This window comes from Bos indicus x Bos taurus, chromosome 24 (genome assembly GCF_003369695.1).
Source record: "Bos indicus x Bos taurus breed Angus x Brahman F1 hybrid chromosome 24, Bos_hybrid_MaternalHap_v2.0, whole genome shotgun sequence".
Classification (NCBI taxonomy): domain Eukaryota; kingdom Metazoa; phylum Chordata; class Mammalia; order Artiodactyla; family Bovidae; genus Bos; species Bos indicus x Bos taurus.
Genome location: NC_040099.1, coordinates 56,265,346 through 56,281,561, shown reverse-complemented (window position 1 = coordinate 56,281,561; position 16,216 = coordinate 56,265,346). Strand labels below are relative to the sequence as shown.

General features: G+C 38.2%; 1 protein-coding gene across 4 annotated transcripts in view; it reads right to left on the bottom strand.

The window, feature by feature from the left end:
- The window catches only part of WDR7 (WD repeat domain 7), a 354,748-nt gene that overhangs the window by 222,873 nt on the left and 115,659 nt on the right, over positions 1 to 16,216 (bottom strand). For all 4 annotated transcript variants that reach the window (XM_027526250.1, XM_027526251.1, XM_027526252.1 and 1 more), the window contains 2 exons: positions 14,514 to 14,632; positions 12,516 to 12,639 (listed from right to left, as the gene is read on the bottom strand). In XM_027526250.1, the coding sequence (XP_027382051.1) occupies positions 12,516 to 12,639; positions 14,514 to 14,632 (243 nt within the window). The remainder of the gene's footprint in view (positions 1 to 12,515; positions 12,640 to 14,513; positions 14,633 to 16,216) is intronic.

Sequence of the window (16,216 nt, the reverse complement as noted above, 5' to 3'; positions counted from 1 at the left end):
GCTGCATTTGTTATTGTTGTGTAGTCACTAAGCCATGTGTGACTCTTTCAAGACCCCATGGTCTGCAGCCTACCAGGCTTCTCTGTCCACGGCATTTCCCAGGCAAGAACGCTGGAGTAGTTTGCCATTTCCTTCTCCAGGGGATCTTTCTGATCCAGGGATCGAACTCACATCTCCTGTGTTGGCAGGCTGATTTTTTACCACTGAGCCACCTGGGAAGCCCACAGTTATGTTCAGCCCTAAATAAATAGCTGCCGAATGAGGGAGGGAAAGAGTAAGTTATAATCGTATCTCATTTTTAGAAGCAAAACACTAGTAAGTATTTTTGGTGGAAACTGCAATTTTAGAAAAATTAGCATATTTCAAGTAAAACCCCACCATATTACCAATGTATAAATCTTTTTAAACTAGCTGAGTTTTTGTAAAAAGAGTGACTTTAAAATCAATACTCTTGAATGAACATACATAATCAGTAGATATATATGTGTGATTCAATGGTACTTCATGTTTAAATGAAGCGTAACTAAACTTACTTCCCCAGAGTTATGAGACCACCTGAACAGGGAGAAGGGAGAGTGAGATGGTGGGATAATGAAGAAATTTGTAAGTGGAGATGGAAAAGACAGATATTCTCCCAGTGAAACCCCTCAGGGGCTGCAGTTCATGGGGTCACAAAGAGTAGGACACCACTGAGTGACTAACCCTCATATACTTACACAGAACCACTTTTAATTAACCTGTATAGGAAAAGCTGGAAATGATACAGGGAATTTCAATAGCAAGGAAAACTCTCATAATTTTGACACAAAATCCTGAAACAATATGAGAAAGAGTCAATAAATTGGGTTATGAGGAGGAAAAAAAAACACCATAAGAAAAAGGTTAAAAGAAAAAATAACAAACCAGGAAATACTTGAACCATATACCATAAAGGTTTAATCAAACAATCTCATATAAAAGTGAACCAGAGATATGAACCAGTACTTTAAAAGAAATACAAGACACTTATATGAAAAGATGCTAAACTCATTCTTAATAAAAATACAAAATAAGACAATAAGGACATTTCATTCTCATTCATCAGAGTCAAAACATCCCAAAAGCATGACAAAATACTCTTCTGGAAATGATAGAGAGAAAACAGCCATCAAACACAATCACTGTTGAGAATGCAAAATGGTACAACCTCTACTGCAAAGAACTTGGCAATATCTAACAAAAGAGTAAGCATACATTTATCCTTGGACTCAGCAATCTCACGTCCTGGAATGTTTCCAAGATACACTATCAAAAAATGAAAAGACATCTGCACAAGTCTATTTTCTGTGGCCCTGTCCATACTATCAAACACTGGAAACAACCCACGTGTCCACTGCTAGAAAACTCATTGAAGAAAACAACGTCCACCCACACAACGGAACACCGAACAACCAATTTAAAAAAAAGGAGGAGCAGACAGAATGAGGTGCATTTCAGACAACATGTTGAAAGCACATGCTCTGCAGCACTCTAGCTACTATGAATCTGTTAAGAATAGTCATTTGCTGGAGAGGTAGAGAATATTTCACAGATTGCCATCCAGGACCATAAGAGTTATACAGAAACTAAAAGTTGTTATGTATGATAACAAAATTTTGGAATTTCTGTTCGTCAAGGGAAAGTCTGTAGTTCTGCCCTGTATCATTGTGTGTGGGGAGTGGGATAAAGGGGTGAGGAGGGACTCTTGAGAGTCCCTTGGACTGCAAGGAGATCCAACCAGTCCATCCTAAAGGAAATCAGTCCTGAATATTCATTGGAAGGACTGATGATGAAGCTGAAACTCCAATACTTTGGCCTCCTGATGCAAAGAACTGATTCATTTGAAAAGACCCTGATGCTGGGAAAGATTGAGGGCAGGAGGAGAAGGGGACGACAGGATGAGATGGTTGGATGGCATCACCGACTCAATGGACATGAGTCTGAGTAAACTTTGGGAGTCGGTGATGGACAGGGAGGCCTGGCATGCTGCAGTCCATGGGGTTGCAAAGAGTCGGACACGACTGAGCGACTGAACTGAATTGAGGAGGGAATCATTGGTTAGAGCAAGAGGCAGTGGAGAACAGTTAACCAATTTTTGACTGTGAATCTCATAAGACAAAAGAGGATGAGAGTTTCAGTGCACACAAAATAATTTTTCACACACACACACACAGATTGAAACCTGCATAAAGAAACTATTTGATTTTTTTAATGTTTTATATTTTGCGACTCTGGTTAAGATTTTACACATAAGTTTACTACCGAAAAAGTTTAAAAAGCACAGACTCGGGGGCTTCTTTGGTGGTTCAGTGGTAAAGAATCCACCTGCCAATGCAGGAGACACGGGTTCGATCCCTGATCCAGAAGATCTCACATGTCAAGGAGCAACTAAGCCCATGCTCCACAAATACTAAGCCTGTGCTGTAAAGCCCGGGAACTGCAACTAAGGAGCCCCACGCTGCAAGCGCTGAAGCCTGCACGCCCAGAGCCTGTGCTCCACAACAAGAGAAGCTGCTGCAGTGAAAGGCCCAGGCACCACAACCAGATAGAGGAGCCCTTGCTCTCCTCAAGCAGAGAAAAGCCCGCACAGCCACAAAGACCCAGGGCAGCCACAAATGAACAGAAAGTAAAATTATTAAAATATAAGTATTTTAAAAAATAGATTTGTTCATTTCTCTTCTTTTACATAAAGAGAAACTGTGAAATAAATAAGTGCAGAAGCTTAGTGGTGTCTCTCTGGGGTCATGGCTAATGCGTGGTGAAGCAGGAAGAGTTGCCAGAACTTCTGACACTCCTCTTTCCATTGGCCTTCCCAACCAACAACTGGGTTCAGTAAATTTGTTACTATTCATTAGAAAGATCCTTTGTGGGGGGGGAGGTGGGGAACGGTATTTTTTGCCCAAATTAGTGTCACGTGATTGGGAAAGTACACAGTTAATGGATACAGATTCTTATCTGAAACTCACCCGGACTGCCTCCCCCTTTACCCTTCGAGAGTACTGTGCTTGAAGTTCTTCTTCAGAGAAGTGGACAGTGATGAAATGGGACAGGAAAGGCTTCTGGTTCCAATTGCCCATCCAAATTCTATATGGGAGAGCTTGGGATGGTCTCAGAACCCCAATCATACCTTAAAATAGGTTATACCCAAGATTGTGTGGTCACTTTTAACCCTATGTAAGTACTTTAAGAAAAGCACCCTGACACTTTAGATTAAGACTATAAATGCCTACTCCTCTACCCATCACCCAGCTTTAGAGATTAACTCCTAGGTTAGCTCCTCTGACTTTGGTATTCTTTGTTTTGAAGAGTCACCCTTGCTTTAGGAGAAAAAAAAGCAAGCGAAAATCAAAACAAAATGAAACAACAAAATAAAATAAGATCTGAGTAAGACCTGCTGCTGCTGCTGCTGCTGAGTCGCTTCAGTCGTGTTCGACTCTGTGCGACCCCATAGATGGCAGCCCACCAGGCTCCCCTATCCCTGGGATTCTCCAGGCAAGAATACTGGAGTGGGTTGCCATTTCCTTCTAAGAAAAAGCCTTCTTTACTTTATGCCTGAGACGGAAAAATATCTCAAAAACAGGCTACAATTTCTGTCTCTGTATCCACAAACTATGCCAGAACTTGTTTAATACTTGTTTAATGATGTTTAATTATCAGAGGGATGTAGTTTAAATACATTTCTTAAAAAATCAATGGGAATATTCAGTGGGACCCATCGTTCCTCCTACATTTTCTTCCCCAAAGCTGAGTGTTCTTTAGTCCACGTACACATTTCAAATGTAAGTCTGTCTCATCATCCTTTCCTAGTGAAATGCAAAGTACTTTGATTAGAATGGTTATAGCACTGACAAGAACTGCAGAAACAATTTTTTAAAACGAAAAGCAATAAAATAGGTGGTTGCTTTCATCTCTGAATCAAGCAAGGAAAATCTCTTCAAGTGATGGGTCAGTTTCATAGAACAAACACAGAAAATATGTATAGAAAAATTACAAAAATACTAAGTACTGTTACAGATGACTGGATTGGCATTTAACAGGCTGGAAGAAACCAGATCAATCTCAATCTTGCTGGGGTCAATTCGGGTGCTCAAACCAATAAAACAAATTTTTTTCTTTATGTCTGTGTACTAGAGGTGCTAAAATATTAACCAAGTCTGCAAATGTCATGCACAGTGAAACCATTTATAAATATTAAAACGCATTTAATATACTTATTATATCAAAATCTGCTTAATAAAAAGACAGTAGATGTACTAAATCATTGGGACAATATTACTAAGAAAAATAAAATACCATTCTTCCCCCAAAAAGCAGAGAACAGGAAGGAGAATGAATTAGGCAAAAAATATTTTAGCATAATTTGATCATTTTAATCCAAGAATTTACAAACAACACTAGAACAAAATCGACCTTTTTCCATTACAATATAAATATTACAGGTAAAATAGGTTCATATTATTTTCTTATAATAACTTCACTGTTTTCCTTCCCAACTATAAGATCTATTCTGTCTCATATGGATCATAGCAAGGTTTTGAACTAAAATACTAAAAACAATGTAATTATACATAATATCTAGTCAATATAAAGTGATAATAAAATTAGAAATATGCTGTAAAAGTGTAAACGTCTCACATCCCATCCAGGATGGATTTGTTCATGCATATTCAATATCTCAAGATCTAAAACATCACCAGATCACCAATTCAGCTGCTTGCCCTGTAAAAGCAAGTTAAGCAGGACTCTAAGTGTCTGTACTGAAACAAGCTGTACTAGGATAAAGAAAATTCATACTCAAACTTACTAGACACTTGTTCTATTACAAAGACATGCTCCAGGATTCATGTGCAGTGTTTTGTACTTTATTTCCATTAGCATTACACAGTTTTGTTCTTCAGCAAATCAGCAAGAGACTAATGGCACAAATCAATATCATACTCTTCAGAGCAACTAAGATTAGGTCATTTATTACAGCAAAGGCCACTAGAACCTCCGCTAAAGGTATAGCAGGCATTTCCATTTCAACACCACTTTTGTACAATAGTGTGTCACTGGTTGGCTGAGTTTTTCTAAGTCATCTGCACAGGCTTAAGTACCTTCAACTTCTTAAAGCAGGTAGGAAGTATACAAATTCCTCAAAGAAAGGCAGCTGTACCTCATAAGGGCCTAACCACTGACTACAACTTCAGCAGAATTGTACTGAAGGGAGGAAGAACAGGAAACTGCTCAAAGAGGAAAAGGAGAGGGCATGAGAAAATAGCTAAAATTATTTCAAATCCTTTCCACTCCGGAAGCTTTTCCACAGGAGCCAGTGGATAACCAGGGTTCCCTGTCTGGAATATTTGAGAAGGAAGGAGGCAAGAAGCCCTAGGCCTGATGGAATCCCCTGACTTCCTCACTGTCCATCAAGGAACAAATCATTGAATTTCCTTCTGCTCCACTCCCTGTTTTGCTCTACATTTAACATGCTTATTAATTGTCACCAGGCTCCTACTGACAACCTGAAATCAGACTGCTGGCTACACTGTTGGAGCCTCTTTTACAGAGGACTTGACCAATCTTCATCCTGTGGCATGCCTAACCCCAGCCTTACTTGGTAACGGAGTTTTCTGTTTATTGCCTATTGCTTCAGCAGTAAGGTCTAAATAACCAGTCAATCCAACAATGCTTTCATTTTTAATTTACCACTTTACTCCTCCAATTTCCAAAATGTGTTCAAATGATGTAGGAAAATCACCCAAAATATTAAATAGTAATATTTAAATTTAAATATTAAGTCAAAGAACTCGAGAAACGAAAGGATTATCCTGTATAGCTGTGACCAATTAAGAAGAAATTTCTCTTTATTCTCTTTGGTGAGTAGTCAAATATAGATAAGGAGAACAGTTTAATGCTCTTAAATACATGATCAGTCTAAAGTACTTAAAATTAAGCTCAACAGCTCTGGCACTCTGGAAGAAGAAAGAGAAAGAAATCCCTCAGGTCTCAGTGAAACTGCTGCACATAGACATGTTACAACCACATGGCACTGTGCATAATACAGGTTGTCTTAAGACAAACCCTCTCTGGCTCACAATACAGGAATTCCCACCGCACATGAAGTACTTTTCATGTACATCACTTGGGCACAGTTACTACTTTCCCTTTCTAACCACAATGTGCAATCATTTCCAACTCAGGAAAGCTCATGCTTCACTTTCAGCTGATTTACAAAACAGACATTAATTACAAAAGGGGTCTTTTTAGAATTATTACTTCTTTATGAACAACCAAATGATTTCCCCTATCTTTCCCCAATTTTAATTAGAATATATTTCCCCAAAAGACAGTATATGGAGAATGGCACAGAAGACCTGAGAAAGCAGTCAAGTGAGCAGAAAGTGAGACCCCACTCCCTGTGTGGGAGACCCCGCAAAGTACCTACACTAAAACTTGGGGGGAGGGGTTCATCAGAGAGACCTTATTCTCAGCCAGTTTACTCTTATTCTAAATTGAGCTGAAATAAGTTTGGTAACCTGGATTCTGTACACCTCAGAACTCTGGAAATGGCAAAGCTACTAGGGGTTAGATAAAAACAGCCCAATAGTAATAAAACCGGTACCAATTACTAGACCAAAAGAGGAGAAAGAAAAATATTTTTAAAAACAGAATACAAAATGCAAAAGGCATAGCAGTCTGGGTGCTTATTTTCAGCTAAGTCCACTCTCTTCAGTAATCATTTTACAACCTGGGCCAAAACAATAATCCTGGCTACCAAGAAGATGTTCACTAAGCCAAACACATTTTAAAGTATTTCATCACAAAGAGTTGATCTTTTTTCTTTTTTTAGAATCTGAGCCTCTAGTGATTTTGAAACCTTCAGTTATCTAGAAATCATTCCTAGGAAGAGTCTTAGAGAATTCTGAACAACTGAGACATAAAGAAAACAGAAGGAAGGAGTGCTGTGTTTTTTAAGGCCTTTTAGGGGCAGGGGAGGGGTGGAGAGATTCATTTAAATCATATTTAGCAAACCCCTCCCTATCCTTTTCCCCATCCTCTCCCCACCAGCAAACCCTGAAAGTATCTGCCTACCAGAGGATGCACTAATACTCACTTTTCCAGCTACAGTAGAGTCTGCCAGCGCCTCTGTAATATACGGTTCCATCTTACCTTCTTGTATATTGATGGTCCATCCACGTTTGTGCTCAGAATGACCACTACTTTATAATCATCAGAAACGTGACTGCAATCCCAGGTAAAAACAGGTACTAGATCGTGGCTTGTTGACAGTCAAACCCAAAACCTTTACTAGGAGTGTCTTTCATTGAACAAAGAAACCCTATTCTGTTTCCAAGGGGGATAAAAAGACGAGCCTAACCCTGGTAACCTTAACACAAAAGGAAGCTAAAAAGGCAGGGACTCAATAAGAACAAAGGATTGTTCTTTCTGATGACATCAATACATATTAAGCACGATGTGTTGCACATCCTTCTATCAATATCTGAGATGATAAATTTGCAAATTAATACTACACTGGCCATAACTGCATAAAATTACAATAGCACCCTCTTTGGAAAAGATTTTGATTTATATAATGGTCATAACTTTTATGGGTCTAACGTTCCTGAAATTAAAAGAAGTGATGAGCCACGGTGAGTAAGCAGAACACAACGTACGAGAAATAATTACACTTGTGACCTTATACCCTGTAAGGTCACCCTGCTTCACAGGCCAAAGGAAATCAGGAACCATCAGCATTTGCCTCAGAGCGGTCACTGCCCGAACGAAGGGCAAGTGTGGGTGTGTTTCATACACTAGCAGGTGCTTGACCTCAAGAAAAATAAAAGTCAATCATCAGAATGCTACACGCAGAATGTCACAAATAAGAAATACGTACAATTAGGTGCGACAAGATATTTTCCCTTCAAAATAAATCTGAGACAATTCATAACATTCTATCTTCACCTGCATCATAATATAACAGTTTCACAAAATAACAGAAATCTGTCCTTAGTAAGAATTATCAGCAGAATTTTTTTAGGAGTTTCAAAACACTTTAAAAAAGAGAGAAGAGTGATAACTCAGAAAATATTAATACTTGCAATATTTACATTACTATCACAAGAACAGATGCAGGATTTCTATTTCTGGTCCCGCTACCAAAGTAAGAATCATCGTGCACTTATCCTCTATTTTTCCATCAGAAAGTAGGTATCAAAAGTTTACACCTGGGGCTCCCCGGGTGGTGCAGTGGTAAAGAGTCCACCTGCCAATGCAGGGGACATGGGTTCAATCCCTGGTCCAGGAACACTCCACAGGTGGAGAAGCAACTCAGCCCAGGCACCACAACTACTGAGCCTGGACCCTGGAGCCCAGGAGCCACAACTACCGAAGCCCACACGCCTAGGACCCACACTCTGCAACGAGAAGCCTCTGCAACGAGAAGCCTGCCCACCTCAACGAGAGCAGCCCCCCCTCTCCACAACTAGAGAAAAAGCCCTCACTGCGATGGAGACCCAGGACAGGCATAAATAAATAATAAATAAATAAATATCATTTTTTAAAAAAGCATTTTAAAAGTTTATACCCTGCTTGCATTGCTGTATGGGATAAAATGTTTCCTAATAGGTTCAAGGACACAGCTCCATTGTCAGAAGCAAAAATCTCCTGTCACTCAATTAGGACTCGGATTTTATAGAAACTTGTGAACTGGATTTTCAGTTAAGACAGAGCACTTTTTTCCTTTTTCCTCTCCAGGGATTCCCATTCTACCATCCAGAATCCCAGGGCAATATGAATTAGAGTGAATTCTGAGGTGGTGACAATGAGGAGGACACAACTATACCAACACCAGGAAAGGAAGGGGACAGTCAACGTGCACTCACTGCACGTGTGACGTGCTGCGCTGTCTGCTTTGCAAGCGTTTTTCCTTCACTACCCTCAACAGTTCTAAGAAACTGGCTTCCGGCCCACTGCTTTCCTCAGACTCTCAAACAAACCTGCAAAAGGCTCTTATTGCCGAATGTACCTAAATAAAACCCCAGAAGACCCCAGTCAGCGATGACCAGTTGAGTTGAGCGGTCATCTAAGTCACAGCTCAATCACCTACGGAGTGCGGAGTCAGAACAAGTACCTTCCCACTTGAAGTGACTAGCCCCAGACTCCAGATCTCTAAAAGGAAGGGCCATTAGCGCGGTGTAACCTTCTGCTCTTCAGCTAAAAGCAGTTCCTGAGTTTCAGACAAATATCTAACAGAGAGGGACTCTTTAGCTATCATAACTCCAAATTATGACCCAGCTCAGTCATAACTTAGAAGCTGCCAAAATCGCTTAGGCCATTATTGCATATGTTTGAACGCTCGGCTGATTCAATTATAAGAAAATATTTGATGTGTGGTGTGTTTACCAGATGTATTGCTTAACATTTTACCTACTTTAGTGATTAAATAGATTTCTATGCTGGAAAGAGGTTTTAGGTTTGGAAAAGACTGCTTTCTGCTGTAACTTGCCACGACCATCATTCCTCACACATTAACGACAATGGTGGAAGCAATTTCACCACGAGCACGTTTACGGCAGGTGTGGGCTGTCCACCAGCTGGCTCCGTAACCTTTGATCCCTTCGGACAGCAAATCTGCTCAGCAGCCCTATGTGGCCATTCCTCATTTGTTGTATGCTTTCTTCTCCTTTCACACGTTCACAATCCCCACTCCTTTAGCTTGAAATCCTTTTATTAAAACAGAAAGCTCTTGGGAAAGCAAACTAAAACTAATTTTACACTCAGTCAGTGTAAAAGTTCCAGAATAGATTACTATAGCAGGAGTTGTTAGTGTGAGACGCTTTAGTTACATGTAGAATGCATATTTGTTTATTCTTTCACTAAAAATACAATTTTACAGTAAATGATAATATTAAAGTTTTAAGTAAGTCAGCATTCAGTTAATTTATAAAGTACTCCTAAATGCTGTTACTAAATACCAAGGACTTTTATTTACATAAATGGAAAGGTTTAAATTTGACACAAGAACAATCTAGCTTGTGTGTATTAAACAATGATTAGAACCATCTCTTCTTTCCAGGAAAGATAAAATAAAATAGCATCCACCACCACCGCTAATGGCATTTCTCTAGCCAAACCGTCATGAACCTGTACTAACCTTTAATGTTTTTCTTAGACTTTTATATGCAGTCTGTAATTAAGGGTTAGAATTGTCTTTTATTCCTACCCTATCTGCATTTAGGTCTGGGCCCCATACCTCCTTCTATAACAGCTTCCCGTTTATTTATTATTCTGTAATTCGTCTCCCGCTATTATAAATAAAGATTTCTTGAAAACGTTTCTCAATATTTCCTAATGTCCATATTGTTCTCCTTTTACAAGAATCTCTAGCAATTTGCTCTTTAGTTTCACCTTCAATCTACTGTACAGAACTATATTCATAGTTTGTCCTTAAATATCAGGATCTTATATTCAATAGGTTCATGATGAGCTGAAGAGCTAATTCTATTTCCTGGAATATTAGAAGTTAACAGCTATAAATTGCTGAACAAGGAGCACTGTGCCAGACTGCTTTCATCCCAATTTTTTAAATATTCTACAGATTTTTTAACCTATACATATTTCAGTAAGAACTTTAAAGCTAATACATTATATAGAGTCCATTGCCTAAAGACTCTGGGATTTTTAACTTCTTTTTATTAAAACAGAAAAATTCCCAGTAGGCCAAAAAGTCTGTATCATTTATGCAAATAAAATAAAAGATTAAAGAATTTAACAAGAGCTGTTCATGTGTGATATTCTGGTTATATGTGAGGTATATATTTGTACTTTTATAGATTATAAATGTATTTATTTAAGAAAAATATAGAGCTTACAATGGCTTAGGTACAGTTCCCTGAGCTTATCCAAGATACACTCATTACATACTCAAATTATCCCGTACTACTACTACTAAGTCGCTTCAGTCGTGTCTGACTCTGTGCGACCCCATAGACGGCAGCCCACCAGGCTCCGCCATCCCTGGGATTCTCCAGGCAAGAACACTGGAGTGGGTTGCCATTTCCTTCTCCAATGCATGAAAGTGGAAAGTGAAAATGAAGTCGCTCAGTCGTGTCCGACTCTTCGCGACCCCATGGACTGCAGCCTACCAGGCTCCTCTCTCCATGGGATTTTCCAGGCAAGAGTACTGGAGTGGGGTGCCATTGCCTTCTCCAATTATCCCATAAAGTCTTACTATATCATCTTCATTTAATCTGTGACAAAACTGAGGAAGAAAAGGGTCAAGTGTCCAAGCTTACACACTTAATCAAACAACCAGTGTAGTCACCACTGGCAAACATCTGGTAGAGTTACACCAGATATAACAGTTACAATCCTTTCAAATTCTGTTTTTCTTGTCTGTGTTATACAATCATATACTGTCTGTCCTGACATGTGCAATGAGTATCTCATCAACAATAACTGGTACTGACAAAAGGCTACTTAAAAGGAAAGCACCTGAAGCCCAGGACAAATGTTCACAGTAAAAAAGCCTTTTTCAAACTTTCATTGAGATTTCATCATTAAAAAAAAAAAAAAAGTGAAACTGCTCTATTTTATCTTATACACAATATAACAGGTTAAACATTTTAATTCTGAATTCTTCTTTAGGAGAATAAAGAATGGATTAAATGATAAGTTGAGAATGAAGGATATTTTTCCTAATAAGAAAAAAATTATCATAGCCCACTATAACTTTTCTTCAGAGCACTTCTGACCTAGCAGCATGATTGCAATGTGTTTTTTTTTAATATTCATTTATTTACTTGGTTGTGTTGGGTGTTAGCCCACAGTGAGGCTCATGGCTTAGCTGCCCCACGACATGTGTGATCTTCTTGTACCAGGGATCGAACCAGCATTCCCTGTGTTGCAAGATGGAGTCCTTACCACGGGGCCATCGGGGAAGTCTGATTGCAAAGATTTTACAAAAACTATTTCAGAATTTCAACAATTTTCCCCAAGACCTTTCCTAATCCATTGATTTTATACTCTTTTGAAAGAATCTTCAGTCAAAATCCTTGCTAATTTTCTCTTTTCCCATAGAACACTGGTCTAAGTCTACCAGATAATTCTTAAGCATTCACAATTCCAACCTTTACTTAGAAAGGATCTGCCTCGTATTTGCACTTGCATATTATCAGATCAATATCTAACAAGTTGGTATCCACAATTATTGTAATGAAATGGGCAGAGACAGATGCTAGTGTTAAATAGGGTAGAATTTTCAATTAAGGATTAACTTTATAAGGGGTCAGTCCATTGGTGAATATTTCTATATTTACATAATTTTTCGCTTAAAAAAACAAACAAACTCCAAACTATAAGGATTCAGAAAATCAATGAGCAGAATTTGAGGATCCCTGTTTTCACCTGAAGGTCAATGATTCACTTTTGTTGAGGTAGTAGCAAGCAGAATTGTGAGTCTTGGTACTTCCCTTACACATGCATGAAAAGCTCTGTAGCAAAGCGTGAGCTCTTACGTGATATGACGTGGTCCATGTACTGAGGTAAGTAAGGAGCCCAGGTATCAATGGCCTCCTTCCGTCCCGCCTGCTCAATTCTTCTCAGTTCGGCTAGAAGCAGGGCCTGTGCAGCTTCTCTGACCTAAAACCACAGACCCAAGTGCAAAGAAAGGAAGCAGACCAGTGGGTGAGGTGTTTCAACATTAGCAAGTTCGTGATGAAAGAAAGCTAGAAAATACACAAACCACATTTATTTACACGGGAAACACTACACTGAAGTGTGTTGTAGTGCTAATAAAGTAGAATAAATTGGATACAAGCAAATCAAAGATATTTCAATTAATTATCTCACTTAAATATGCTTTTAACACAGGATACACGTATATGTAAGGCCGAGTCCCTTTGCTGTACCTAAAACTACCACAACATTGCTAACTGGCTATATCTCATCAAAAAATAAAAAGTTCAAAAAAAATTCCTTAACATTAATAGAACAATGTTTGAACACTTAATCAGTTTTGTCTTAAAACTTCATTTTCCGAAGCTTGCACAAAAAATATTCTTGTACTTTTAATTTGGCATTTTCAATTTTTTAAATTTCCATGTAAATATTGTTTAGAAAAATCAGTTAGAAGTATTAACTGTTGAAGAAATATAACCTTGTCTAGTGGATTTCTTACTATTATAATGCTAAATAGGTACTATTTACACACACATGTATGTTTCACACAACTGTCTAGTGGATTTCTTTCTATTATAATGCTAAATAGGTATTGTTTACACAAACATGTATGTTTCACACAATTCATGAATACCTAAGACAGGCTTAAACAATATACTTTTAACAAGCAAGGAAATAAATTCCTGTGAAATGACATTAGCTCTATAAAAGGAAACTATTTTTCAAAGTTGTATTATCTCAATTTTTCTTTCAATGTGGCACACACTTTTACTTCATAGCTTGACTTTAGTTTTGCTTTATTTTGGCCAAAGTGTTACAGGCAGCGGTTCAGTGACACCAGGCAACTGTCAGGTTACGTACCAATCAACTTATTAACTATTCACAACTGAAAAGATAACTCAGTAGGGTCTGTTAATTAAAATAAAAATTGTTTTTCATTATAACTTCAGAAGTGAATTCAAACACCATTTAAATGCAAAACTGAAAATTTCAGTATGCTGCAATTCTACTTGGAGGTGAGGGAACGGAGATCAGGAAAGAGGCAAAATGTCACTAAATTTGGTCAATTAAAAATCCTGACTGGCATAAACTGCTATAGCTATATTCAACTGCTATAAGAAGCAAAATCCCCATGAAACATTTCCAGGTCTCTGGTGATATTATATTCTGAGCCATATCTAATATCACATAAGTCTATTAATACAAAAAAACGGCTACCATTTACTGAGCTCCTACCCATGTGTCAAGCTCTGTCCTTACTGTTCTACTTGCATTATCTTATTTGATCCTGACAGCAATCCCGCGAGGACTAGATTATTATCCCTACTTTAACAAATGAGCTTCAAATATGTTAAGTAAATCGCCCAGGGTCACAAAGTTAATAATTGGCAGAACTGATACTTAAACCCAGGTCTCTTCCAATTCCAGAGACCTTCCCCTTCTCTTCTAACACAGGACCTTCCACTGGACTGTGGTTATTCACTCAGGATTTGATGGATGTGATTCTATTAACACCTGAAACTGCGATTTGTGGAGAGGTGGATTATAAGTATTATGTCTGTGTGCATGTATGTGTATGATCTGTATAGAAATCACCACTTAAGAAATTGTTCTACAAGTATATAAAAGTTTTATCAAATATTCACTGGGTTAAAAAAAAGGAAACAAATATGCAAACTGAAACATTACTTTTTAGAATCACTGGATCCACATTTTCTATCACATAACAAACAGGTGATAAGAAGCTAGATAAGCATAACATTTTGCTTCAAATTTATACTGGTCCAGTGCCTTTTAAGTGTTTCCGTTCTCTATCCATATCACCACAATATTACCTCCAGGCATCGATCCTGCCATCTCCGAGCCAGCATCTCCAGGAGCGGGGGCCTGAACTTGTCCAATCCCAGCAGGTCTGGCAGCATAACACAGTGCATGGCAGCCAGCTGACTCCATCCTGTTAAAAGGTAACCAATTACAGACACTTCATATTTCCCAATGCAGATAGTTTTCTATATGCAAGTATACCAAGCCTAAACCAAAAGGGCAGATCTGCTCAATTACGTCATGATTTCAATTTATTATTAGATATTTTGTGCAAAGACACAATACATGCATCTCACCTTTAAACAGATGTCATCTCTAATTTCAGCTCTAAGAACTCTCAAAGTTTTAAAACAAATAAAAATAAATTTCCACAGTAAGTATATACAAACTCCACAAGAAAAACACCTTTGTAAACAGTCCCTCTAAAATAAGACATTATGTTCAGGTTTAGAGCTGAGCTAGAGCTCTAGTTCTGAACCTACGGACAGTTAAAAGGGCATTCACGCAGATAGCCACAGATAGGTTCGTGTCACTTAAGGCCTGGCCATCTGGTGCTACCATCGTATCAGTCAACAGAGATGTCTTCCTTTCTCTGTTAGAGGGTCTTTAATAAAGGTACTTATTGATCCCTTTTCTTACAAAATGATTCAGAAGTTTAGCCACAGTGGTAACTGAAGTAAGTACCACCAATTTTGAGAGGAAAAAATGAATTCCTATATCCTCCAAGATAAAAACTTAATCTAAAATTTATAAAATTTTAAGTATCATCAACTCTAACCTATGGGAATAAAAGTCATTTTTTCCAAAATTCTATTCTATAATATGGAAATTGATGATATTAATATAAACACAAGAAACAATGGAAACCACTACCGTATTTAACAGTACTAGTATCCAGACATTCTCAAATAATCATTTCCACCCTATTTTAAAGTGAAGTCGCTCAGTTGTGTCTGACTCTTTGCGACCCCATGGACTGTAGCCTATCAGGCTCCTCCATCCATGGGATTTTCCAGGCAAGAGTGCTGGAGTGGATTGCCATTTCCTTCTCCAGGGGATCTTCCTGATCCAGGAATCGAACCCAGGTCTCGTGCATTGTGGGCAGACGCTTTACCGTCTGAGCCACTAAAGGTGCCCATATTACAAGGAGAGTTACCTGTAAATACAGAATTTTAGCAAATCAGCGTTTTGAAATAATCTAAGCTATAGTATTCTTACACTGCAACAACAAAAGCCATAAAATTCAAAATCATTTTTGGGATTGTTAAAAAGAGGGTGAAAAATGCAAGAGAGACAGGGTCGGGGGGCGGGGGAGGTGGCAAGGCACCTATGTAAACATGAATCCTTTCAGTAAGGAAATTCTCAACAACTGAGAATATATACTTATATTCATTAAGGTGATAAACACATACATTTTAGATTATAATTTATTTTCAACAGAGGAATATATATACACACATATGTATACATATGTATATATATAAACAAATTACTACCTAAACTTCTAAGTTTTAATATCTCATGAAGGTATGAAGTATATTTATGAATCAAACTTTAATAGGAAGATTGATTCTCACCATGGTCCAAAGTCAGTAGCTTATTTTTGAATTAACAAGTCTCCACCTTTTATAAGAGCTTAACAAATATGACCCTAATTATTGTTGCTAAAATCCAGTCTTAACATACAACCTTAGTTCAGGTCTATGATGGGGAA